The following is a 27,207-nucleotide window of genomic DNA, read 5'->3' as shown; positions in this document are numbered from 1 at the left end:
TGATTATTGGCGTAATGAATAATGGGAGGTATTTGGGGGAGGCAGTACTAATGATAATCTGCACAAGTACTTTGTAAATCTTGCCCAGTCACTTAATAGAAAATGCAAAATGGGAATAAACATTTGAGACACCAACTTAAAGGTCTGACATTCATGACTTAGATTTAATAAATGATATTCTAGCATGTCAATACTTTGCACAGCGGTTCTCAACCTGTGGGTCGCGACCCCTTTAGCGGTCGAACGGCTCTTTCACGGGGGTCGCCTAAGACCATCCTGCATATCAGATATTTACATGATGATTCATAACAGTAGCAACATTACAGTGATGAAGTAGCCACGAAAATAATTTTATGGTTGGGTCACAACATGAGGAACTGTATTTAAAGGGCCAGAAGGTTCAGAACCACTGCTTTACAAGAAAGAAATGATTTATTAAAGCTGTTAGGTTAAATCAACTAACCATAAAGAATTGAACATGTAGCCCTAGCCAGTTTGGCTCAGTGGATAGAGCGTCAGGCAAATAGTGTCACAATTTAGCGGAGAGAAGAAGGTAGTTTACAAAGAAAAGGAAGATTCATGTAACTGTTGTGGGACTGGTCTGAATTTGGTGGATGCCGGTAATTTAAAAACACTGTGGTCGTTCTCTGCTGAAAGGCAATCTAAAAACTTTAAAGTTAAAAAGCCTACAGCCCTTTTCAGGGCATAGATGGATATCAGTACATAAGTTATCGTTATTCTGCTTCAGTTTTCTCCTAAGATGGAGCTAACGGTGTCCTACCTTCACGCCGTGCAGGGGGGTCGGCCAAAATAAACAGTGATAAACCCTATCTGATCAAGCCCATCGGAAACAAACCTAATAATCTAACAAAGTTAGGTTCATTCACTTGCTGAAACAAGGGCGGCCACACCCCAGAGGAACTGGGGAGTCTTAAAAAAAAAAAAAAAAAGCCAAGGAAAGCACAGACTTGGAGGAGTGTAGGTAAGAATGAAGCAGGCTCCAAGGTCCTGTATCCTTGGCAACAACAAAGTTAAAATAAACATGGGGCGTTCCAGCTGCCAGCCTCTATACCGGGAATGGGAAAGCGTCAGGATGATCCCACAGCTCACCTCCTCCAGGCAGGAGCGGGATGCTCCATGCTCCCTTCTTACTGATAGGACTTCACCCAGCAGAGCTGCTGAAAGTTTTAGGGAACCAGGTCGCTCGTCTATGTCCCTTTCACTAAACCAAAAAGAGCAGCTTTTACAGCCACAACGGGTATCCGTGTCGAAACCCACTTTTAACAAAATTCATCAGGAAAGCCTCCCTGGTGGTGGTGACCCCGGGTCCCCTCGGTTGGGGTAATGGCCTCTCTCATCCGCACCAACAGTAACAACACCACCGGCCTCGCGTGCTTGGATCACGAACCGGACCCGCTGCTAAACGTCCCCTTGAGCGTCGTCTCCTTGGACACCGACAGGCAACCCCCGCGAAATCTACAGGCGAGAATCTGGCGCTGAGAAAGGAACACGACTGCGGAATCGGCTTATCCCGTAACTGACTGACTGCCACTCTGCCTTTCGGGTTGGCTGGGTGACTTGCCCCGTTTTGCAGGCATCCTCCCTCCATCCTTGGCGACCATCCATCCGCCCTGCTTCCTATGGGGTAGACCCTCAAACGCGGAGCTGGACCTCACACAGGACTTGGGACTCGCTCCCGCGGTAACCGGTGACCAGGCACCTGCGCGCTCCCCACGCTGTTCTGTTCTTCGGGCTCGGGAGTCGCCGGCCAGCACCAGGGTAGCTGCGTGGCTGGGTCCGCGAGGGTCCACCGAACCTCTGCCCGCCTCCACTCGCAGACCGTCTGGTCTCCACCCCAGCGGCCGTCAATCACCGCGGAGGAGGCGGGACTTCCGGTGTCCCGAAGAGGCACTTCCGGCCAGAACCGGAAGCTGCGCTAGGCGCCGCCGCCCGGACCACTGGGCTGTCGCGGGCAGGTGAGCGTCGGAGCGGCTGCGGACCGTGGCCAGTGGTCACCCTGCAGTGCTTTTGGCCTTTCTTTCCTATAATAGAAATTTCCTAGAAGCTCCCCAGGTTGCCCGAGTCCGGCGTCGCCTGCCCCCCGCGCGCGGGCCCGTGTGCAGATATGGGAGTGCGGGTGCGGGTGTGCTCGGAGGTGCGGGGACCGGGCGGGGCCCGGAGGGGTGGGCCGCGCCGCCCTGCACGTCCGGCCGAAGCGGCTTGTCCTGTCACTTGGGAAGACGTGAAATTGGTCCCGGCGACCGCGGACGCGGTGTCCCGTTAGAGAAACAGCCTCGTCCTTCCAAGTCTTGTAGTATTGGTGATGGAGAAGTCATGGGAAGCGGGCGGAGAACATTTAAAATGTTTGCGGAGCGCTTACTACCATCGGGGGGAAGGGAGGGACTGTCCTAAATTGGGGGTGGACCCAGGTGGGGGTGTGACGTCCCGGTTCCCAAAGACACCGCGGCCAGGGTTCCCCGGGGGCGGGGTTCCTGCACAGCCAGACGGACTGGGAGAAAGACGGATGCGGGAGACCGACGGGCGGGCTTCCCTTCTGTCTGACATTCACGCACGCAGCCAGGCAGGGGGTGTTGGATAATCGCCTCTACTGGTTTCCTCTTTTTAGTTTTAACCTTTTTATAAAACAGTTTATCGCTGGGGATTTTTTAAAAAAATCCTAGTCCACAATCCCTAAAAAAAAAAAAAATTGATTTGGGAGGAGAGGGAGAGAGGAACATCCAGCGATGGGAGAGCAGCATCGATGGGCCTCTTTTCCACCTAATTAATACACTTCTGATCTCATCTGCGTTCACAGAATCAGTTATAAGTTGTGCCGAGGACCCCCAGGTACCCAGGTCGAGTGAAAACATGCTTTTTGAAGTAGGAATCCGAGTCCTTGATGGCATTCTGTAGACACCTCTTAATTCACGGTCTTCCCTCCCAAACCTAAGCCTCCCCTTATATTCCTTTCTCTCTATATATATATATTTTTAATTATCTTTTTTTTTTTTTTTTTCCAGAGAGAAAGGGAGAGGGAGAGGGAGAAACATCAACAATGAGAATCATGGACCGGCTGCCTCCTGCACGCCCCCTGCTGGAGATGGAGCCAGCAGCCCGGGAATCGAACCGGGACCTCCTTCCTGGTCCAGGGGTTGATGCTCAACTACCGAGCCATGCCAGCCCGGCTCTCTTGGGCCCCTTTGAAGGCCTTCTCTTTATTTTTAAGTCTCTGTGTTTTTATTAGTTTAACTTTTTTTTTAATATTTTATTGATTTTTTACAGAGAGGAAGGGAGAGGGACAGAGAGTTAGAAACATCGATGAGAGAGATCCATCAGCTGCCTCCTGCACGCCCCCCACTGGGGATGTGCCCGCAACCCAGGTACATGCCCTTGACCGGAATCGAACCTGGGACCCTTCAGTCCGCAGGCCGACGCTCTATCCACTGAGCCAAACCGGTTCAGCTTATTAGTTTAACTTTACCATGTGTTGTTTCCCATGTCTGTGGATGTGTGTTTTTCTCCCCGAGGGGAGAACACTATTCATGTCTCCTGTTTCCTGTCCTTTTTAAAAAAAATATCCTCACCAGCAGATATGGTGTTTGTTTTTTCATTGATTCTAAAGAGGAGGAAGGGGGGGGGGGAGAGAGAGAGAAGGAGAGAGAAACACCCATTTGCTGCCTCATATATGCGCCCCGACTGGAAATCAAACCCGAAACCTGGGTATGTGCCCTGACCAGGAATCGAACCCAGGATCCTTCGGTGGATGGGACAACACCCAGCCAACTGAGCCGCCCGGTCAGGGCTCCTTTCCCTTTCCTCCATCACTCTGTCCCCTTCTCTGCCCTTCCCACCCCCTTCAGGAAATGACAGAATAGACAAGTCACTGTCTGGAGTCAAACAGGATTTTAAAAACACATTCGATTATCCAAATATAGTTAGTCGGTGAAATAAAATAAAATGATCAGAGTAAGGTACATAAAATGATTCGGTTCTCACCAAAATATGATGACTAAATTGTTCAGCAGCATGGACCTCACGAATATCCATCCACATGAAGTTTAAAAGAATTTTATTAAGTTCTCATCAAGTTTGTACTTTTCTTCCTAGATCTCATATTTTGCATGATAATGAATGACACGTTGACATCAGATGTCATTGGTCGCAGAGTTTCAGTTAACGGAGAATGTGCCACAGTGCGTTTTTATGGCACCGTCCCTCCTGTGGCTGGTAACGTATGATTTTGCATGTGTGCATAAGTATTTATTTGTAGATGTTCTGTGTAGGCTTATCAGTAGTGCTATAGTAAACCAATTTTGAGGAAATTAATAACCAATTTAGAGATGCCTCCTGTATACAGTTTTATTTGATGACAATATCCGGTGGTATCTATGGTTATACTTACTTATACACTACACTTATTTAGAGTTCATAAAGATTATTAGGAGTGTTCTTAGGATCAATACTAATTAATGGAAGGGAAGGGAGCAGGATTGGGTAGAGGGAGAAGTTGGACTGTGATGGGATCTGATCAAAGGTTTCATCTGACCCCATGTGGCACTCTGAAGCTAGGATGGCCTTCAGTCTTTTTTTTTAATTATAATATATTTTTTGGTTTCAGAGAGGAAGGGAGAGGGGAAGAGAGATAGAAACCTCAATGATGAGAGAGAATCATTTGATTGGCTGCCTCCTGTATGCCCCACACTGGGGATCGAGTCTGCACCTTGGGCATGTGCCCTGTCCCAACCGGGAATTGGACCGTGACCTCCTGAGGCAACCACCGAGCCATGCCAGCCAGGCATCTTCAGTCTTTCTTAGTTGAGACGAGGGACCGGGCATTTACCCCTCTGTCTGATTTATCATTGGGTTGTCCTGAGAAGGGGTGTGCCCTTGGCAAGGTGCTAACCTACGAACGCCAGTACTTCCAGCAGCTGGAGGAAATGAGCCCAGTTCCTCCTGGCACATTGGAGCGACGTCGCGCAAATACAGTAATACAGGGGGAGGAACTTATGGTCGTTTAGCGAATAGGAGGGGGCACATACTATTTTCATTCATTGTTGCCTGTGAGTTTGACACATTCTTCATATATGTATTGTGAGCCATTTTTGTGGGGGTTTTTCCCCCTGAAAATTACAATTCTGCAGAGGGAGCTGATATATACTTATTCTGTATTAATGATCTCATTGTATGGGGCATTCTCTCCATTACTTTACCTCAGTTGGTACTACTTTTGGGTTTCTTTTAGAGGTCATCTGATAGAATTGATACAAAGACAGAGAAATTGAACACAGACTTAGTAGTTGCTCCTGGGGTTATTACACTGAATGTTGCTATAAGGCTGCAGTGACAGCTAAATGAGTTAAGGTGTTTAAAGCACTTGGACCAGTTACTGGTGCAAGTGTTAGCTGTTGTTGTAAATAAACATGTAAAAATTACTTCAAAAAGGAATCCAACAGTCCTAATGTTTGGTAAATGGCTACTTGTGGTTGGAAATTTAATTTCCCGAGCTAGGATCATACATAGATTTAAATAAACTATATTTGCTTGCAGAAAAACAGAGCAAATACCAAGGGGTACCTGTGTCACCACTTACTGCTCATTTAGTGTTTCTTGTTCTGCTAGGACTCTGGCTAGGAGTGGAATGGGACAATCCCGAGAGAGGCAAGCATGATGGGAGCCATGGAGGGACTGTGTATTTTAAATGCAGGTAACTTCATTACGAATTGGCATGGTTATTTGGGAAAATATTTAATAGTTTAATCAAAATGGCTGGAAAAGAAGTGTTTGGCTCTTGGGTTAGTTCTGTAATGTAGAATTTGGTGTATTCTAAAAAAACAACACAATTCTATTTGTAGATTTTTCTTCCATGTTTTAAAAAACGGACTCTTTTTTGTTGTTGTTGCTAATCCTCACCCGAGGATATTTTTTCCATTGATCTTTTAGAGAAAGTGGGAGAGAGAGGGAAAGACAGAAACATCGATGTGAGAGAAACACATCGATTGGTTGCCTCCTGCACCCTGACCAGGGCCTGGGCCAGGCAGGAGCCTGCAACCAAGGTACTTGCCCTTGACGGGAATCGAACCCGGGACCCTTTGGTCCGCAGGCCGACACTCTGTCCACTGAGCCAAACTGGCTAGGGCTGTAAAATGGACTCGTAACCTTACAAGTGGGTTGCTTTCTTTGTCCTTTTTTGTTTTCTTCAGTTTTTTAAAAATTGGATGAATGTAGACATTTCTCATTGATTCACTAAAAATTTACAATCCATTAAGTGAATGAAAGAAAAGAGAACTAGCCTAGATATCTAGTAAGAAGCAGTGATCAGACAGAATCCTGTAGTAAACATACATATAGTAGAATGCTGGTCTTGTGAGATCTTCAGGTGTGTGTGTTAATGTCAGAGAACAGCATCACTCTTTTGCCGCTTCCTCACAGAGACATTAGGATGGACTGCATGGGGTGTTTGGTGAGCTCAGGGTGGTAGGATGACACTCTGTTGTTCAGGGTTGGGCTCTGCTCTCTAGGAAAAAGCTTTAAAATAGTCTAGCTCATAGCATGCATTCTTCCCAGCATTTATGGCCATTTTTGGCGGATGATATGTAGATATTTTTAATATTTTTATTGATTTTAGAGAGGAAGAGAGAGGGATAGAGGGATAGATAGACACATCAATGAGAGAAAACGATTGATTGGCTGCCTCTTGCACGTCCCACACTGAGGATGGAGCCCGCAACCGGCATGTGCCCTGACCGGGAATCGAACCGTGACCTCCTGGTTTATAGGTCGACACTCAACCACTGAGCCAAGCTGGCTGGGCTATTTTCTTTTTCTTTTGAAAATGGTAGAATTGCTTTATTTGCTAATATATTTATAAATAAGCTTATAAATGCAGATGTTACGTTGGTGGCAGGGACCGTTCTAAGGGATTTGCATGTGGCATCTTATTTCAGTGTCTCCGTGGGCATTTACTGTGCTCCATTTCTCTCCTGTCCAGCCACCCAACGGGAGGGTCCTTTATTCGTCCGCACAAAGCAAACTTTGGAGTAGACTTTCTCACTGCACTTAGGGACCGCTATGAAGACGAACCAGAAGATGATGCAAAAAAGCAAATTGTTACAATTGGGAACATACCTGTGGAAACTATTGGTTTTGGCTCTGTTATTAAAAAGCAAAGGTGAGTGGAATTGATAATGGGAGAGCAGACGCCTACCTGTTTGCAATCAGCCCACATGGCCGGCACCCGAGGAGCTGACCGGGAGTCCCATCAGGTTCAGGAGCAAGTTCACCCGACTCTCTGTCCGCACTCAGACCTTGACCCCTAACTGGCCTGTGCTTCCTGCACAAACAGCAACTGGAAATCGCAGGAATCCAAGGGTCAGGATTCAGGGAAATTAAAATCCTTCCCAAGCTCAGGGTTGTTGGGATTCTCCAGATTGGAATGAAAAGATGGATTTGCCGATTACTAACTTTTATACTCTACTATCTGGTATTGACTATTGAGTAACGAAGGTGGACACTTTGGTCCTTTTCTATTTCGAGGTGACATTTCCAGCTGGTTGATACCTGACATGGAGACAGAAGTGTGAACTGTTCCCTGTGCCGTGTAGCTGCACACCCTTATCACCTTGGTCCCATCCAGACCCTCTGAGTCAGAATTCCCTGCGCTCTTCCCTTTAAGTTCCCCAGTTATCATGAAGCATCTGCAGGGCATGAAATGATGCGGTTTAGCCATGGTCAGCCCTGTGGTTTGGCCTGACCCTGGTGATGCGTCCTAGTAGTGACCCCTGGTGGCCACTGTGGAAAGTGGAAGTGAGTGTTCTGGGTCCATGTGCTGATAAGCTCAATCACTGCTGAGCAATATACTGTGGATGGAAAAAGCAATTTGCCGGAGGATATATACAGTAGGGTTCCATTTATATCAAGTCTCATGATAATCAACAATAGTCTAACTGTTTAGGGATATGGGAATATATAGTGAAACTTCAGATAGGCTTAAGATGAAACCCCAAATGTAGCACGCTGGCCCCCGGGGTGGAGGGGGCGTGTAAAACGGAAAGGGACAAGGCAGGTGACTTGTCTTTGTGATGTATGTAATGCTTTATTCTTTCTTTCAGTAATGCTTTATTTCTTAAGTTGGGTGGCAGGTGCTGATATTTGTTAATTCTGGTCCTTGTTATGTTCTGAGATGCTGTGTAATTTTTAAAGGCCTGGGGATGCGCCCGTGTGTGCGGGTCCATGTGAACTCTGTTTTCCTGCAGTCAGCTGAGCGAGCTGCGAGACATTTCCCTGAGGAGCTGTGCCGTAAGCTGTTCTGGTGACAAAGGAGACATTGCCAGCACGTGTCCTAGTATCCTTTCAGTGATCACCTGACTTGTGCGGACACCGCTGTCGGCCACCTGTGTCCATCTCCCCGGCTTCCTTTCTAACAGCAGCCCAGTTTGTGGGGCAGTCGCTGCCCAGATAAATGAGAGTCTCCTTAGCTGGCCCAGCCCTGTACCAAGCTCCTCTCCATCTCTTCACCGGGTTTGCTAAACTGGGCCCTTGTGGAGGGGGCACGGCCACCACCCCCTCCAGCATTCCGCCCGGGTACCTGCCTCTTTCTGTCCTACTGGTTATTCTTCTCTGAATTCCTGGGCCAGGGACAGTGGGTGTCATAGCAACTGCTTCCCACCTGCAGGAGACCCTCCGGACAGCCAGAGCTTCCTAGCACTTTCGTTGACGCTGACCCCTGTAGTCCTGGAGATGCCACATGACTCAGGGATTCCCCGGTGCAGAGGATAACAGCCAGTGGAGAGGTGTGAGGGCTCCATGTGAGGCTGCCACAGCGACAGCACCATGGCAGGGCCTAATCAAGCAAAAGCACCATCACGGCTTTTCCCTTTCGTTGGACAATGCGAGATGGTGCGGCCGTGACTTGGGCTGGAGACGTTTGTGTCTAGTGTGCAGCATGTGACAGCTTTTCGTTTCTGAATGGACAGTTGGACGATTTAAAAAGGTAAAGTCCTCTGTGCAGAATAGGGCCCAGAGGGGTGCAGACCCTGTGCACAGAGCTACGAGGGAACCACTGTCGGGTCTTTTGTGACTCTTTCTGTATTACTGCTCTTAACACGTGCTTTTAGATATCAGAGTCGTCAACTTGTCACAAAACCTGCTGTCAGCATGGGAGGAAGTCACAGATATTGCTGAGCAGCTCCGACACCTGGAAGTCCTTGATCTCAGGTAGGAACTGGTTTGTTGTTGCTTTTTAATATATTTTTATTGAAGTCAGAGAGGAAGGGAGAGGGAGAGAGAGAAACATGAATGAAGAGAGACAATCATTGATCGGCTGCCTCCTGCACACCCCACACTGGGGATCGAGCCTACAACCCAGGCATATGCCCTTGACTGGGAATCCAACCGTGACCTCCTGGTTCATAGGTCGACGCTCAACCACTGAGCCACGCCGGCCAGGCTCACTTTGTTTTTGGTGTAACTTTAAGGTTGACATAATCCAGGGTGCTCTTGTTAAATCCCAAATTGCTGCCGTCAGTGCCTGTGCGTCGGCTCCTGCGCAGCAGGCAGCACTGCATCTCCTGCTTCCACAGTGAGAACAAGCTGCGGTTCCCCCTGGGCTCGCCGGCTCCCGTCGGGACATTCGCTGCACTGAAGGTCTTAGTCCTCAACAGAACAGGAGTCACGTGGGCAGAGGTAATCGTGTTTCTTTGGTTTATTACCCAGTAAGAAGTGCTTTGAAATGACTGGTTTACTAGAGAATTGAAGCATAACTGTGGCCTCATTTTAATCATCCAGTTACTCACATAATAGGATCTGTAGGCTGCCTGGCAGTCGTGGTGGGGAGGTAGGACTTTGTGTCTCGGAGTCCCTGTCTCAGCTCCTTCCGACCTGTCATGGGGTCTGACCCGCGGCTGCTCAGTGTGCAGTGAGCGTGCACTCAGCTTTCAGAGCGCAGAGTGGCTGCTGGCTGAGCTTCCAGCACCTGGTGTCCCACAGGAGTTCTCAGGGTGGGACCGCGGCTGGAAGTCCTCACAGCCCTTTAGCTCAGCTCTGGGATCGCTGCTCACTGGGCATCGCTGGGAGGGCTCCAGGGCCCGCCTGCCAAGCGCTTGGTACCGCTCTTTTCTGTCGGGTCACCTGCCTTCACACATCCACAACAGTCCACTGTCAGACACAGGCAGAGGACACCCCAGTGAGTTCACCTGTGAAGTGCCACCAAGGCACCTCCCTCACAGATGTCGTCTTGAACTTGGGGCCACAGCCACAGAATCCTTTCCTGGGGTTCCTTCCTGTGCCCCCCTCTCCAGGTTTAGATTTAGCGTCGGGACAGGAGGGGCCCATGGAAATGCCGTGGGGAGAGGGCAGGAGGTGCAAGTGGGGCCTTTAGGAGCCGTCACAGAGAAATCTTGACTGATCAGCATATTCTCTGCAAATCCGATTGGCTTCGATAATTGAGGAAAGGTGTTTCAACGAGTCCCCTTCCTTTAGGGAAGCAGGTAACAATGTGCCGCGTTAGTGCAGGTTGTAGGTGCCTCGGTCCTCGTCCAGGTATGCCTGCAGGACGCACTGATACCTCACTGGGTGGTTCAGTGCTGAAAGGCAGGTCCCTATCCTTATAACACGGCCATTAACATGTCATCTGGCCTGAATTACAGTCTTCAATGAAATGTCTTGTAAGGCACTTTATTTCTAAAACTCAGTGGGATTCATGTGCAGGTTTTAGTGGCAAACACGGGAAATAACCAGCAGAGGGCGCGCCCCCTGAACTGCGTTTCTTTCCCTCCCAGGTGCTCCACTGTGCCCAGGGGTGGCCAGCCCTGGAGGAGCTGTACCTCAAGTCCAACAACATTTCCATTTCAGAAAGGTAACAAGGTTTACGAAACTGCCTGTCACCATCTACTCACCCGGAATATAGTCTCAATTACATGTTAATTTTCAGAAGGATTTGCAAGTAAGAATTAGAAAAATACTCATTGCCCTCACAAATTAGAATGTCAGCTCAAACTTCACCACTATGAGGAAAACCCCATTAGGGGGAAAGCCCTGAATTAAATATGTTGCCCCCAACCTTCCTTAATAGCAAATGTAGGTATTTTAAGGTTATGTGTTTGAAAACAAGATATTAAATTCATGTTGAAAAAATTCTCTTTTCCATGCAGGCCAGCTGACGTTCTCCAGTTGGTCAGGTTACTAGACCTTTCCTCTAACCAGTCAATTGATGAAAACCAGCTGTTTCTAATAGCATATCTGCCCAGGTAATGGCTCCTAAAATGCCGGTTACATTAGTGCACAGCAAACTTTTAGTGAACGGGTCCAGTGCGTGCCCTGAGTTGGACTGCATGGTTTCTAAGGGTTTTACCTGGGATGAAAACATAAGGTGTAGCAAAAAAATTACAGATCTAGTCTGGCTGATAGCCCTCAGCAATTGTATTGTTCCGTGCAATCAAACTGAACATTTGTAACTTCAGATTAGAACGACTAATCCTTGGTGACATTGGGATTTCTTCTCTGCATTTCCCGGATGCTGGGGTTGGTATGTGAGATTATTACATTCCCCTCCCGTCCTCCATGCTTCAGCTGCTGCTTGCACTTCTGCTGTGTGACCTACCTCTCCTTTTTCCAGGGTGCAAAACGGCAATGTTCCCTTCCTTGCAGTCCCTTGTCCTCGATGACAATCGGATATCGCAAGTAAGCCTCTTCAGGGTGCTGAGCCCTGGGGCCTCGCTCCACCCTCACGCCCGCTTGTAGGTTCCTTCGATGAAAAAACACTTTAAATGTTCTGAGAAATGCTTCCTCAGAGTGAAATTCCTCATATAAACCCAAAAATATTATGGAAGGAATCAGTTTAACTCGTGAAGCAGACTCTTTCTCCTTGGCCCAAAGTGCTCGGTGCGATGAAATCCTGGCCCTCGGACTCCACCAGGAACGTTGCTTTTCTGTTGCTCGTTCACATCATCTGGAAAGTGAGCCTGAAACGTGTATTTCCTTGTTTGGGTGTCAGTGGTCCGTCATCAACGAGCTGGATAAGTTGCAGAGTCTGCACTCGCTGTCCTGCCTACGGAACCCCCTGACTGTGGGCAGCGAGGCCAAGACCCACCTGCAGTTCATCATCGCCAAGATCGGCCAGCTGCGGACCCTCAACAGATGCGAGGTGGGCGCACAGCTGGTGTCTTCGAGACTAGAAAACAAGTTACACAAAATGCAAAAGACACTGTATTTGAATATTGCGGAGGGTGTCAGACGTGGTTGTCCTTAAGAGGTAAAGGGCCTCCTGTGCGTTTTAGTGACAGTGGGATCAGACTGAGCAGTGACCACCTGTCACCCAGTCGATTCGTTATCACCAAGGAGGGTGAGGGACACCGGGTTCTTCCTCCTTTTCCTGGGGGGGGGGGGGGGGGTGGAGGCAGAAAGAAGACAGAACCAGGAGCCTGTTGGCCCTCCCCTTGTAAACGGGGAGGCAGTGCCTTTTGGAGCCGCTGCCTGGGCTTGTGCGCTCCCCCAGTGGGCTCCTCCAGGTGGGCTCCCCACACCTGAGGGCCCTCAGGCACCTGGCCTAGTCCAGAAACCAGCTCGTGGGCCAATACTCTCATGAAGAAAAGTAGGGAACAGAATTTTCTTTTTGAATAAACTCCTGGACTGTCAATGTTAAAAAGGGAAAAATATAATTACCTTGTACCTATCAGATGATCTCTGGGTGGGCAGTGAGGAAGAATAGGGCACAACACACACTCATTAGGGACCTGTCTCATAGACCTGTTGGCACTTCTCCACGCAGATCCGCCCCGAGGAGCGGCGCGGGGCCGAGCTGGATTACCGGAAGGCGTTTGGGAAGGAGTGGAAAGAGGCGGGTGGGCACCAGGATCCCGACCAGGACAGGCCCAGCGAGGCGTTCCTGGCCGCCCACCCCAGATACCAGGCCCTCTGCCGCAGTGCGTACCCACACCGCCCTCCCGGGGTCCGCGGGGCCACAGGCTGTGGCTTCTCTCCCAGGCTCTGTTCTCTTCCATTGAGTGGGTGCTGGGTGTTTCCCTGGGGCGACTTCGGCGAGATGGGAGCAGATCTTAACTGTCTTTAGAGAATGGACAGCAGGAGGAACCAGGGGTGTGGGTCATCTTTACGTGTCGGCACCACTCCGACCCAGGGCCGGCGCCCAGTTCACCCAGGGGGTGTAAAAATGCGAGTGTTTGAAGGTGGACTTGAGGCACTGGCACTTTTTCCAGCTCCCCCTGGGCCTCCAGGCCGATGGAAGGCGCTTACAGACCCTGTGCCAGGTGCTCCCTCACACTCCAGCCCGGAGCTGCCACCTCAGGCCTCTGTCCCCCACTCCTTTCCACTTTGATTGGGCTTCATTACTATTCCAAATGTCACTGCCGTGTGACTTCCTTTTTCACACATTTCCTAATGTGAGCTGCTGCGTCAGTGCTTCAGGCTGCATCTCTCTGTGAGGAAGAAAAGCTGCCTGTGGGAGTTGCTTTCACATGACGCCCTTAGCCGGCCCACCTTCCCGGCTGCTTTCAGTGAATTCAGTCACTTGGGGGTGGGCGAGAAGGTCTGAGCAGCCCTGCAGGTACGGCTCCGCCTTCACACCCGAGGGCCCAGCACAAGTTGGCGCGTCAGTGCTGCTGTCCTTACGCCTGGTACCATATTGAGGCTGCGTTTCCAGGGGACCTGGTTGGCGGGGTGGTTCCGAGGGCCCGCCCTGTGTGGCTAAATCTGGCTGGAACTGGGTGAAGGTGTCCTGTGAGTTGTGTCCCAAATAGCATGAGCTCCCCCTCAAGTTCAGAAACGTTAGCAGGGGTGACATTTGGAGCAAACGCTTCAGGTGTTTGGAAGCACAGCCTCGTTTTGCTAGTCTGTCCGGACACTGCCTGTCTCTGAGGACAGTGATGTCATATGGAGGGCGGGAGGGCCCACAGGAAGTGGATCCAGTTAGCGGACCAGCGGCTGCTGGGCTGGTCCTGTGTTGACACTTATCTGACATTTCTTCCCTTACAGTGGCCTGTGGATTACCATTCATCGTTTTTTATTTCTTAAATAGAATACGGTGCACCTGAAGATGGGGAACTCAAAACACAACAACCATTTTTGCTCAAAAACCAGCTACTAAGTAAGAACCCCAAATTCAGAGACAGCTTCTTTGTGTTCAAGTCCTTAGGTGCCGAAACAGAATGATAGCCTAATAGAGATGGTTTCTCTCAAGTGCCCGAGTACATTGGTTTTTAAAGAAATGATAAATTCTCAAACACATGTAAATTCCTATATTGAACATTTTAGAAATTCATTGCTTTCGGCCCATTTAATAGTGTTATAGATGTGGGGAGTATTTCAACAGTGAACTGAATTGTGACTTGGAAATGTGTGACTTGTCTTGCACTTGAAAACCTAGTGAACTTGTCAGGAAGGAAGTACTGAAGGGGAAGGGAAAGGTCCAGCTCTTTGCAGTCAGTAATGCGAATGTTAGTGAAGTGTTCACAGGAGGACTTTTAAACTTCAAGACCGAGTCCTGTTAGGGTCTGAGCTGGGCTGTACCAACAGCTGCGTCACTTGGCAATCCCCTTAACGTTCAAGTGCCGCTTAAGTCCTGATTGCAGCAGGTCTCAACTAGTCTGTCCTGGTTTCCTTCCAGCCCTGAAGATAAACTGTCCTGACCGCCCTGACCAGAAGGCCCTGGAGAAACAGCTGCCGGGTAAGAGGATGAGCCTCTGCTCTCCTGCGTCTGCGTCGCGCGCAGAGCTTACTGGTTGTCACTAGCTCTTCTCGCTCTAAGGCGACCCTGCTCCTCTCACTCCCTGAACGCTCATCTGGAGGACCCTGTGTTGATAGGAAGCCCTGTGTGTGCTCACATGATTAGCAAAGGCACAGCTTGTGTGCAGCCCGCGGCTGGTCAGCTCTCAATCACCCCAAACAGTGAAGCCAGTCCACCTAGAGTTTCCAAAAGGACGCGATTACCTGAGCAGATTATGCTGATTAAAATGATAAATATCTGTTGGCCATTCAGTACATACACTTAAAGAAAGGTATTTTTTCTAAAATAAAGAACATTTATTATCACAAGTTGCATAAAAACAGACAGCCTTTACAAAAATGGTTTTTGATAGAAAAATATTTGAATCCATGTGATATTTTTGTAGGAACACCACACTATTGCTGTACCTCCCGCTAAAGCTTCAAAGAAACTGTATTTCTCATCAAAATAGCCAATATCTACCACAACTATCTTTGGAGAAAAGTTCATACATAGTGTTTTTTGAACAAACGGAAGCGTTTACTCCTGAGGCTGCGTTCCAGGCCTGCTGGTCACTGTACGTGTGTCCAGCACAGGGACCCGCTGTGGGAACTGCCGGCCGCCTGCGGGGAGGGCCCGGCAGACCACGTAGGCACCCCTCACTCCAGAGGCCCCGCAGTGGTCTGTAGTTAGGGCATCACAACCACAAAGATTTAAAAGGAGAAGTTAATGATTTTCCTCACATCATTCCTCTGCAGAGAATCTGACTTCTGGTGACTGGGACGAGGGAGGGAGGATTAGACGCCACTGAATAGTGTGAAAACTCACTGACGGGCACGCGGGCCGAGCACTGGCTCTGAGTGCTCAGACCGGGTCTGCTCCCCGGGCCTCTGCCTCATCGGTCACTTGGGTGGGTCGACACTGAGGTGACAGTCCAGCTGCCACTGGACCTGCGGTCCTGCACTGTGAGCTCCTGCGGCTGGTGACTGTCATCTGAGAGCACGGGTGGCTTCTCTTTGACAGACTCCATGACGATTCAGAAGGTGAAAGGGCTGCTGTCCCGCCTCCTCAAGGTCCCTGTGTCGGACCTGCTGCTGGCCTACGAGAGCCCCAAGGTGAGTTGCCCGGAGCCGCCAGCCCGGCCACAGCAGGGGCAGCTGTGAAACTGCGCCTCCATGGCTGACTCTCCGCGGTCTCGGGGGCGGGGCATGTAACACACACCGGCAGGTCTGACTGAATCACCCCAAACCTTTGTTCTGACTTTAGATGCCGGGCAGAGAGATTGAACTAGAAAATGACCAGCAGTCCTTACAGTTCTATTCTGTGGAGAATGGAGACTGTCTGCTAGTGCGATGGTGACAGCAGCTCATACAGCTCAGAGACTGGGCTGTGGTTCCCGGGGCTCACTGGCAAGAAATGACCTATCGGAGCAGTTCTCTCAGAGGCTGTACTTTTCTTTAAGGAAGAGACTGTTTCTAGGCTTGTACATAATAGCGACAATAAAGGCTTTGTACCTACTAATGATTTTCTGATTTTAATTCATATTTATAGTTCGTAAAGATTCCAATACTAAATAGAACCTAGCTAGTCTAATAAAATCTGAACACAGTTCATGTCTGTCATAAGACCAGTTTTATGGAATCCTCTATTGATACTACTGGTTTTTAAAGGCTACTAAAGTGATTTGGTTGGTCATTTAGGGAAATGTCCCTTAAACTTAGGGGCACACCCACCACTATGTACCGCAGACATGCTACGATCACTCTTCTCGACCGCAGTGCTCAGAGGAGAGTACTTCTCAAAGTTACATGCTTTCTCCCGCAGTTACACCTATAGGAGCCTATCTTCTGCTGTAAATGATTCCCAGCACTGATCAAATTTCACTCATATTAGGTAAACTTTAGGCAATGACAGCAGGAAAGCATAATTCTTTCAAAATGTCAACTATTTAAAAATATCCTTCCCTCTGGCACTAAAACCCTGAGAATATTTGATTTTACTTATATTCACAAAAACGTCGCATTTTTAATAGAGTACTAAATTGTGACTCCCAGGATTTGTGAAAATGGCAAAAGAAAACGTGCATTTGTCCATGAATGATAAATGATCTTTAAAACCAAGGTCCAGACCTGAGAATTCATCGGGTTCTTCCCCAGGCCTAAGTGGCTCCCTTTGCTCAGACATCCACGACAGCGATGTTATTTCCAGAAACCCACACTTTGGTACAAGTGACTACTGCTCAGCGCGACACAGCATCACACAGCGTTTCTGTGAGTTTTCGGCCCATGCTGAAAGTCCAATCGTGCCAGACGAAGCTATTCTCAATCTAGGCTGAAAGTCCAACTCTCAGTCACTCAAGATTTCTGAACAAGCCGACTTTTAACCAAAAATGATAGCTAGTGAATGCTAACTAGGAACGATGCATGAGGACTTATAAACTATTTGGTATTTTTCAAATCTCCCGATAGATAAATACAGTTTCTGTTATGCTACAGCATCAGGGTTGATTCTTAAAGAGGAAACTGCGAACATGAAGTGACACAACGCGGGTCCAGGGAGCCCGCCTGGAGCTCCCGAGGGAGCACTCAGCACGCATCCAGCCGCACGTGCTCTCCCGGATTCCTGCGGACACCCAGGCCCCTCCCCGCGAGTCCCCTTCATCTGGCGTCGCACTGACAAGGGTCGCCGCACAGCTCCTTCAGCCTCCACAGATCCGCGAGCTCCTGTGGGGAGTACTGCGGGGAGGACAGCATCCCCGTCTCACAGGTCTTCTCGCACAGCCACAGGCTGTCCTGTGGGAAACAAAGCCGACGGGAACGGACGTCAACGCCTGAGGACAAGACAGGGCTCACGCACAGGCTGGACTCTCCCAGGGAAGCTGACGTCACTGCAGAGACAACCACTCGGGCTTTGGGGCGACTGACTGTGGGAGGTAGACACAGTGCGGCACTAAGGGGAGTCCTGGGAAGAAGGGTCTGGAAGCCACGAATGGAAAGTTTCACACGTGCCATCCGAGCTGGCGGCTGTTCTGATGGGAGGCGACCCTGTCCCCGGGTCGTACCAAGTGCTTTATAAATGTTCCCTGACTTGGTCCTCGCACTAACCCTGTGAGGTAGACGCTTTCACAAATGAGAGCCTGGAACTAAGAGAGGGACCTGCTCAAGGTCACAGGGAAGCTGTGCAGAGCAGGAGGGACTCAGGACCAGCCTACACCCAGCGTTAGAGCCGGATACAGCCCAGAGCCACCGTTCAAGCCGAGACACCACAGCGCCGGCCCACAGCTCTACAGGGCTGGCCTCGCCTGTGCCATGCGCAGCTGCTGGGTTAAAGGCCTGAGACTCCAGGGCCAGGAGACTGATGGGATCCCACAGCCAGGCAGGACCCTGAGGGGCCAGAGCCTGGGGCAGTAAGAGAACAGCTGTCGGGAGGAGCCTATGGGTCCGGCTGGAGTCCGTCTGCGGAGCCCCACGCGTCCCCGTGGGAACTGAACGCGCTCACGGACGGCGATGCCCTGCGTGGCAGCACAGGGTGCGGATCCTCCCTCTGTGGGGAAGCGTTTCACATCCAGACCCCAGCTCCCAAGGAGCAGGAAGCCAGAGCACAAGAGCCTCTAAACCAGCGGTTCTCAACCTGTGGGTCGCGATGCCTTTGGCGGTCGAACGACCCTTTCACAGGGGTTGCCTAAGACCATCCTGCATGTCAGATATTTACATGACGATTCATCACAGTAGCAACATTACAGTTATGAAGTAGCAACGAAAATAATGTTATGGTTGGGTCACAACATGAGGAACTGTATTTAAAGGGCCAGAAGGTTGAGAACCACTGCAGAACACTCAGGAAACAAGCGCCAAAGCCAGTCTGTAGAAGCCACAGCCACAGCCAGAGTAAGCCCTGCAGACACCAGTACAGACGCCCGCACACAGAACCAGAGTGATTCCATCAGAGATGGCACTGAGACAGCGACAGAGCGGTGGGACAACTGAAGCTGAACCAGCCGACCGGGTTCACTTCCGCTTCCTAAAGTGGGGGGCGCGCTCGGCCCCAGGCACCTCCTATGGCCAAAGCAGGAGCAGCAAGGATCCAGACTCCAACAGAAATCCTGCGGCAGAGGCCAGCTTGCTGCTCTCTAGGGCTCTGGGCTCTGTCCTGCATGTCTGGTCTGTGCAGATGGGTTCTTGTTTTTCTAGCTCGGTGACCGGTGTATTTTACAAGAGGCCTGACCGTGTTCCACCCAGCGTTTCCTCTGCATCGTTCAGCCCACCACGCTGCTGGGAACTCATGTTGGCTGATTCTTTAAGTGTTAAAGCTGCAAAGAATTTCTGATAAAAACCCAATTCTTCTTTGTGGGCAGAACTTCCATTCACAACATTTCCTTGTCGTTTTACTCAGAAACATGCTGCCTGGGAACCCAGGCGGATCACAGTGAATCCAGTCACGAGCGCAGCAACGACGCGAGGAGACCTTCTATCCACTGCTCCCGCCCGAGGTGCCACACAGCCGCCCACCTGGGTTCCCCAGCCCCACTGACGCCGCTTACCTGGTATCTCTTAGGTCCTATGGCCGCCATCCAGATGCCCATGCTCACATCTTCACCCTGGACACGCATCAAAGGGTTAAATGCTCTCCCATCTGTACAGACAGCCACACCTACTCAATGGGCGATAAATGATCTTTCTGCCTCTTTGTTTTGCCATCTAACACGACACCCTGGCATGTGAACACGGACATAGAGTGAAAGCCGGTGGCTGTTTACATGGAGACAGCACATCCTACAAGGGACCCAAGGCTCTCACGGCCCCAACGCTCCAGCGCTGATGGCACGAAACACACTGGACCGAGTCACTGGGCAGCGCTGTTGGTGACACGGTCCCCACTGTCACCCAAACGGAAGCAGCACCCATCCTCTTCCTTCGGAATATAAATCTTTACTCCTCCAGGGACTAGTAAACATAGGCAGGAAGTATAAGGCGGCACAAAAAGGGCCAGGAGTAAAACTTAGCGCCACACTTGGGGGACAGGAGTGTGTCCCTAACGAGTGATTCTCACAGAAAGAACATGCTCTTCCCACGGGGCTGGCCCTGCTCAGGGTGGCGCTGGGCTGGGAAGCTGGCTGGCTGGTGCCCCCTTTGGCAGAAACCCTTCACTCCCCACCTGGTAGGTCTTCAGCCTGCCCGCGTTGCTGGCCAGCCAGTGGACGATGTCCCTGGAGACGACGTACCCTGAGCCGCATGCAAAGGCAGGGTACGCAGGGCTCGGGTACTCCAGCTCCTGCCACTTCCCCGTCCGGTCCACGGCCCAGTTCAGCCTGAAACTGAGATCGACACTGAGTGAGCTGCCTCCTGTGTGCCTGACACACGTCCCACCACGTTCTGCTCACCTCACGCTTTCCCGTCACCAGGCACAGAAGCGAGGGCAGCAGCATGAAGACACTGTTTAGTCTGAGAAAGGAACTACCTACGTAGGATATTTTATATGAAACCAATATATTTAAATTCTCCCAAAGTTGCGTGTGTAGTTTCTGAATGGAAAGTACCAGATCATTGTGTGTATATTTGCTTAAGAAATCCACTGACCCATCTTGTATTTCTGAAGAACGAAGCTTCAGAAAGGGAACAAACATTCTAACATCTAACATGCAGCAGCTGCTAATCTGAGAACCACTTACTTCGAGGGCAGGAGGGTAGAGCCAAGTCACTTTCTCGCCTTCGTTACATTAGCTGGAGGTTTTTCACTTTAAAGTTTTTCCTCTAATCACAGATGAATAACATAAATCAGGGGTCCTCAAACTACGGCCCGCGGGCCACATGCAAATACAAATACTGTATTTGTTCCCGTTTTGTTTTTTTACTTCAAAATAAGATATGTGCAGTGTGCATAGGAATTTGTTCATAGTTTTTTTTAAAACTATAGTCCAGCCCTCCAACGGTCTGAGGGACAGTGAACTGGCCCCCTGTTTTAAAAGTTTGAGGACCCCTGACATATAGTAACCCAGGAGCCTTTAAGGACACTCCCTATCTCAGCCACGTCTTCTTATGAAGAGAAGTCGATTTCCTCCTAAGGGAATGGCCGTTGCTCAGGCACACAAACGCCCTGGGCTCACAAGCTGAACTTACTTTCCCCACCAGACGCTCGGGCCCTGCAGGGTCCTGTGGGCGATCCTGGTGAGCACGGCTTCCAGGTCTATGTAGCAGTCGTCGTCCGTCTTCAGCAACAAATCAAAGCTGGTGGCTTCCACGGTCCTGGTGGCGAAAAGGGGACGTAGGTCAGGGCGTCCACACGAGGAAGCAGCAGCCGAGGCGGTCACACTGCTCGCATTTCACTAAAGCTGCCCCATGGCCCGCGCACTTGTCCAGTTCCTGGGCCTCCATTCCCCCCGCACCCCTTCACATCCCTGCCTCGGCCCCGGTGACAACAGGAAGGCCCACTGGTGGCCTGGGTACAGTAGCTGTCCACTCCATCCCGGCATCCAGTCACACCCACCTCCAGTCTTATCTGTATCTGCCCTCTGCCCACAGGACGACTCAGTTCCATTAGCTTGTCCTGGATAGGAAACATCCCTCCCATAAACTAGCCTCAGGACCAGCCCACACCCACAGATGCTGGACAATCTCCCACTGTGCCCAGGCAGCAGAGAACCAGGGACAGACGGGGGCTCCCCAGGAAAACACTCGCTGATGGAGTTTTGAAAGGAAAGACAAAGATGTGAGCACTCTTGACAGATTTAGTCTAGACCGTTGCGGCTAGAAGGTTCAGTCCTCATCAGGGCAGACAGTATCCAGGGGCTCAACAGCAAACGATGGGCCGCTGGAGGAACTAATATTAACAACAGTATGTGTAACAGTTACTCTTATTGTTGCTATTATCATTATAAAGGTAGGAATTCCAACTAAGACCCCAGAAATACTGGAGGCTCAGGAAGTGATAAATAGGACAGACTCTGAGGGTTGTTGAATTTCATTTTATGGAAAAGTTTTGAAATTAGGGCAAGTTATTTTCAAATGGGTAGAGAATGGGAATATAATGTCGATGTTCCGTTGGACAGAACTCAGCTGGTAACCTGGGTACAAGGGACTATACTAGGGGTAAGGTTTAGGGAGACAGGTATGAAAATGGGCCACTTGCAAGCTCACTGTTTTTCGTCTGACGTTGGCTTGAGACAACGTGGAAGTGACTCGAGGAAGGACTGACTCACGGGCCATCAGCTCTGCCTGCGTGTCCTGGACAGAGCACCATGGTTTGCGCTGCGGCGTGCTGGCCTGAGGGCGAAGCAGCAGCATTTACCAGCCACTCCTCACGGGAACCAGGACTCAACAGACCGGGGCCGTGTGCAGGGGCCGCGGGTTGGTTTCTTTCTTAAAAATCTCAGTGGTGTGATGGTTTGCTAAACTGTTTCTCCACCAAAGGACACGAAAACCAATTGTAGCCACCGGCATTGACGACCCACCACTTATAGAAGTTGAGCAGCTTCGCGGGGACGTTCCGGTAGGTGTCGACGACGTCCACGAAGACAATATCACCGTGGCGGCTGCTCTCCTCCTGCAGCAAGGCGTCCTCCTCGCGGAGGCTCCTCAGGTGGGCAGCGCGCCGTCCGGGGCGAGAGTGGAGGTTTTGTAAGAGGGCATCACCTTCTAGAAGGAAAAGCCGAGAGCTGGAGAAAATGCTACTGCACACAGGGCCAGACCCGTGCCCTGCTGTGCCCGACACTCCGTGCCCGAGGCAACGGACAGGGGGGCGGTGGTCGGGAGCGCGGAGGCAGGGAAACGGACGCTCAGGGTGAATGGACGCGCCTGAGTGGGAGGGAAAGCAGCACCCGTTAGGCTGAGGGTGCGCACATGGACAAGTCCCTGCAGACGGTAATTTACGGGGTCGCATGGCGGCTCACTGCAGCCCTGTGTGTAACGGGAAAACGGAGCCAACCCCAGGCCGCACCACTGACCCCGAATGGCTAAGCTGTGGTGTCACACAGTGGGACACAGCAGTTTAAAAATCAGCCTGATCTTGCGTGTAGAGCAACGGCACTGAAAAATAATGCTGAGAAGAATATGTTGCTAACTGATAGATGCAATATGACACCATAAATATCAATTACAAAATGTTCTAATCAAAAGTACATTTTACTTAAAGAGATGTACGACTGTAGCAGACGGGAGAAAAGTGTGAGACGGTACTTTCCGACTTGCGACCAGCCCACTCACCCTGAATCGTGTAAATAAAGCCGCCGGCCACGCCCTCCACACCTTCCGTGAGTTCAGGAGGCCACGCACCCTCCCCGGCCTGAAAGACACGAGTGCAGCGCTCAGTGCTTCCTCATAAAATGACCCCCCTCACCTGTGAACGCTGACTGCCAGGACCAGAGACCCCGAGCAGGTCCCCGCCCAGCTGCAGGGGCCGGAGGCCTGCACCACGGGTGACACCAGTGTCCTCCCTGCCACTCATCACAAAGGTGGGGTCAGGCCTGCGCAGCGGTCCACACAGCGCTCACAACCCCACGACACACAGTCAGGTCTTTCTGAACAGCCTCCCGCCCCCCCTCAGCAGGCAGCTCTCTCTCTCCCGGCTCCGGATGTGAGATGCGCGGAGTGTGGAGTGACAGAACCAGAGAACAGCGGAGTTTTTCATCTTTCCTCTGTGACTACACAACATTTTCTACGTATTCTAAAATACAGACTGGTTATTCCATGTTGTCTGGGCTGGTGTAAAAATAAACTTAAAACCACCTTCATGTATTAAAAATGCTGACGGACGTGTGACAACCTGACCCCAGGACCGACTCACCGTCGTGACCCTGAGGACTCCGCCCCCGTCATTGACGGCCACGCTGCGGAGATCTGTGGACACCAGGCCGTGCAGGTCTTGGCTCTCCCACACGATTGTACCTTCAAAGCTCTTTTGTGAAAGAGAAAAAGCGAGGCATTTCTTTATGGTTGTCATTTAGGTTGTAAGGTTTTTTTTGTTGGTTTTCCTAAGAAACACTGGTTAACATTTTTATCCCACAACGAGCACACAGTTGTTAACATTTTGGTGTATACCCTTGAGTCTGTTTTTCAAATACACATCCAAAAGACAATGAACAAGAGGACACAGACCATCTTCAGCCACTGTAGTCATTCCCCCCCAAGTCCAAAGCAGGTCCTCAGGCTCCTGCCACGCCCAGGAAAATGGGGAACGTGCTGAGTGGAGCAGCCGGTTCCTCAAGCATCTCCCGCCCTCGGACATCTGGGCCCCACCAGTATCTCCGACAATCACGTGAGGCATGTTTTGCTGTCAAACTTTTGTGTTTTATTTAAAACAAGTTCCCAGAAATGAAATTACTGGGATCAGAAACAGACAGATTTTATATGGATTTTGGTACACAGTGCAAACTGCAAAATTCAAAAGCAAATTATTCTAATATACAGGATCATTAGCAATTTATGGACATGCCAGTATGAGATACTGGTAAAAGAAAGTAAGCTTAAGCTAATTTGTTACATTAAAAACGATTCCTGTGTTTCGTGGATTTCTAGTAACGTACATGAATCATATAGTCTTTTCTGGACATTGCTTTGTCTTGCTTCTTTGCCATTTAGCTACTGAATTTTATATTTTTCTTATTAATCTGTATGAGCTTTTAATAGATAATCTTGTGCGTATTTATATGCTGAAAATAATTTTCAGAATTGTTTGCATTTATTCTTTTTTACTGAGTTCAAAGGTCCATAAGTCTTACCTTCCTTAACCTGACAAGCTTTTCCTTTGTGATTATTACTATGAAAGTCTGAGTTTAGGAAGTTACTTCCTCTCCCCCAAGTTAGGTAAATTCTCCTAACTTCTCTCTGGTTTCCACCGTCAGTGCCGTGCCAGCTGGCCCCCGTTCTGCTAACATTTCCTGTTTATTTTTCTGTTGTCAAACTAACCTCTCCCACTGGAATGCAAGCACCCTGACAGATGGTCCCTGTACCGGATCTTTCTATGACTCCATTACTGTCCTCTGTCATTCACCCAGCCACGCGGCTCCCCGCCCCACCAATGGGACCATGGTAACAGGCCACGCTTTGCAGAGTGGCTCAGAGGCATGGCGACGCTCCCTGGAGTCTGCAGAGTTCAACTGTTCAGTCCACCCTGCTGTGGCCTCACCCGCTAGCACCCTGGAGAGCTCTCCTGACCCACAGAATAGCAGTGCCTGCCCCAAGCCCAGCCCAGCATGCGAAGGCTGCGTGGGTGCTCCATTCCCCCTTCTCCCCCCCATACCTCTGGTAAGACGAACTGCTCCACGGGCTTGTACCACAGTCTGTTCACCTGCACCCCGCAGCTCGGGGGGCTAAAGCGAGCGACGAAGAGGGCCTCCTGCAAAGGGGGAGACAAGAAGAAACACTTCCTGTTTGAAACGGATACTCACAGATCTCACATGGTACTTGCATATCTGACGTGGCCAGCTAAGTCCTCAGTGGCCCCGGGCGCCTGGTTACCAGCATTGTCCCACTGTGGTTCAGGTGTCACCTGGGTTCTCTAGTCCGCCATGGTCATGAAGTAAAGGTAGTTAAGTTCTAAACTACTAAAAAGAATCTTCATAACCTTCAACCACCACCCTGACATGAGAGGCATTAGGGAGTGTGAGGTATTGGAAAGACAACTTACTATGTCTAACTCCAAAGGGTTAAGAACAAATGAAAGACCACAGATTTCTACACGGAACAAAGGACTCAGGAATCCCCTTCAAAAGGAACCTTTTTAGAGGAAAAAAACAACATCAAAGAGCATGCTTCTGTCTCGTTTTCTTGGCCCCTCCCACTGTGTTTCAGACAAGAACCCTTCCCTCTTCTCATGCCTGTTCTTTCTTTTCTTTTTTTAGATATTTTTCCCATTGATTTTTAGACAGTAGAAGGGAGGGAGGGAGGAACATGGATGTGAGAGAGGCACATTGATTGGTTGCCTCCCACACGCCCAACCAGGCCCATGCATTGAGCCTGCAATCCAGGTACGTGCCCGACTGGGAATCAAACCCTTGACCCTTCGGTGCGTGGGCCGACACTAACCCCTGAGCAACACCAGCCAGGGCCCCCTGCCCATTCTTAGATACCAACTTACCATCCAGGAAACGTCTGTAGCTCAGAATTAAGGGCACTCTGAGTGGATTATGTGTGTTTCTTTCATGAACGCTCGTTCTTGACATCGTGTGGGAATAGTTTTGCGCGACCCTGTGCATTACCCTCTGACATGCCCAATGGGTGGGAGGGAGGGGAAGTCTCCCGCCCACAATACGCCGGGAGGAAGCAGCCGGCGCTTCTGAAAGGAACTGGGAACGCCTGTGCGAGCAGCACACACCTCCTGCTCTGCCTGGTACAGCTTGACGGTGAGGTTCCTCTGGAAGCCCACGTCGCTGGCGCCGCCCAGCACCCCAAGGCTGGTGATCACGATGGGGTGCAGCACGCGGAAGCTCACGCTGACCACGCGGTCCTTAGAGAAGCCCGAGGGCGTGTCTTCGGGAAAAGTGAACGCTTCGATCTCCTGGTTCAGAACTGAGGAGGAACAGTGAGAAAGGAGTCTGACATCATCAGCTCATCGGAAGTGACGAGGCCGCCTGTTAGCAAAACCTAGGGAATTATTTGTCATGTGATTCTTTCCCAAATGGCAATGCTTTTAAATGCTTCAGAAGTATGGCTGCTTTTAGGGAAAAAATTATTCTCAAATTTAAGAACAAAGTTTTCAGTTACAGGTAAGTAAATATTTATTGATCAGAGCTACTTTAACAGGTTTTGCATGTACGCGTGTGCATATGTATGTATAAACACCACGGGGAATATTAAGTTCAAAGGCATCTGTCAGGAGAAGTGGGGCAAACAGGGATATTGGAAACAATGCTGATTACAGCCATAAATAATGAATAAATTGAGGCTTGCTCTGCAAAATCCATAAAACCTGTATCTCGGACAATTTAAAATATGTGTCAGACAGGCAGTTTTCAGACAAAAATAACTGAAATGCGTTCCCCTCCCACTGAGGAGCCCTCGCTGCCGATCCTGATGGAGCAGGCACAGCGCACGGCCCGCACGCCGGGCCCCTCCGCACCGTCACACCGCCCCGCGACTCTGTGGGTGCGGTGCCGCCTCCCGTTCACAGGTAAGAAACCGAGGCCAGAGACACTGAGGAATCGCCCGGGTCACAGAGGGGCAGAGCCAGGAAGCCAACCCAGGCTGAGTGACTGCCAATCCCTGCTCTTCCTCCTCCCCGTCTAATCTAGATCGAAACAGCTTTCTTCCAATCATTTTTCAAGAAATGACTCGGTAGATTACATGAAGCATTAACATGGCTCCACTTTCTCCTGCTAAAAACAGACACCATCCTATTCCGTTCAGCGACTTGTCCTTAACGCCAGCCCCGGGGAGGCGTCCCGGCCCGCAGAAGGAGGCTCACCCGGGTCCGAGATGTTGAGCAGCCGGCAGGAGTAGGGGTCCTCCGGTCTCCACGGTCCCTCGCAGCCTCGGCCGCCGATGATGGACTTGGACAGGCCC

The 27,207-nt window shown here is 50.3% G+C and overlaps 2 protein-coding genes across 3 annotated transcripts in view; one reads left to right on the top strand and one right to left on the bottom strand.

The window, feature by feature from the left end:
• The first annotated feature begins 1,936 nt into the window (after positions 1 to 1,936).
• On the top strand, positions 1,937 to 16,234 carry TBCE (tubulin folding cofactor E). Of its 2 annotated transcripts, XM_006104498.3 has the most exons (17): positions 1,937 to 1,976; positions 4,108 to 4,227; positions 5,620 to 5,704; positions 6,989 to 7,168; positions 8,253 to 8,341; positions 9,114 to 9,213; positions 9,579 to 9,681; positions 10,776 to 10,852; positions 11,148 to 11,243; positions 11,457 to 11,521; positions 11,612 to 11,676; positions 11,990 to 12,139; positions 12,764 to 12,917; positions 14,027 to 14,095; positions 14,615 to 14,674; positions 15,737 to 15,828; positions 15,980 to 16,234. In XM_006104498.3, exons 2-17 carry the CDS (start codon positions 4,122 to 4,124, stop codon positions 16,070 to 16,072), a joined length of 1,584 nt encoding a protein of 527 aa, XP_006104560.1. In that variant the 5' UTR covers positions 1,937 to 1,976; positions 4,108 to 4,121; the 3' UTR covers positions 16,073 to 16,234. The 2 variants fall into 2 exon arrangements, 1 of the variants encoding a protein (XP_006104560.1); XR_001345742.2 differs by lacking the exon at positions 15,980 to 16,234 and having other exon boundaries at positions 13,984 to 14,095.
• The window catches only part of B3GALNT2 (beta-1,3-N-acetylgalactosaminyltransferase 2), a 19,787-nt gene continuing 7,588 nt past the window's right edge, over positions 15,009 to 27,207 (bottom strand). The window contains exons 4-13 of the mRNA XM_014446826.2: positions 27,110 to 27,205; positions 26,021 to 26,214; positions 24,947 to 25,042; positions 23,492 to 23,602; positions 22,912 to 22,990; positions 22,161 to 22,344; positions 20,830 to 20,955; positions 19,868 to 20,027; positions 19,254 to 19,310; positions 15,009 to 17,505 (exon numbers count right to left, since the gene is read on the bottom strand). Of these exons, the coding sequence (XP_014302312.1) occupies positions 17,371 to 17,505; positions 19,254 to 19,310; positions 19,868 to 20,027; positions 20,830 to 20,955; positions 22,161 to 22,344; positions 22,912 to 22,990; positions 23,492 to 23,602; positions 24,947 to 25,042; positions 26,021 to 26,214; positions 27,110 to 27,205 (1,238 nt within the window). The 3' untranslated portion in view covers positions 15,009 to 17,370. The remainder of the gene's footprint in view (positions 17,506 to 19,253; positions 19,311 to 19,867; positions 20,028 to 20,829; positions 20,956 to 22,160; positions 22,345 to 22,911; positions 22,991 to 23,491; positions 23,603 to 24,946; positions 25,043 to 26,020; positions 26,215 to 27,109; positions 27,206 to 27,207) is intronic.

Source organism: Myotis lucifugus, unplaced genomic scaffold (assembly GCF_000147115.1).
Source record: "Myotis lucifugus unplaced genomic scaffold, Myoluc2.0 scaffold_578, whole genome shotgun sequence".
NCBI classification, from domain to species: domain Eukaryota; kingdom Metazoa; phylum Chordata; class Mammalia; order Chiroptera; family Vespertilionidae; genus Myotis; species Myotis lucifugus.
Note: the sequence above shows the minus strand (reverse complement) of the source record. Positions and strands in the feature narration are given on the sequence as shown.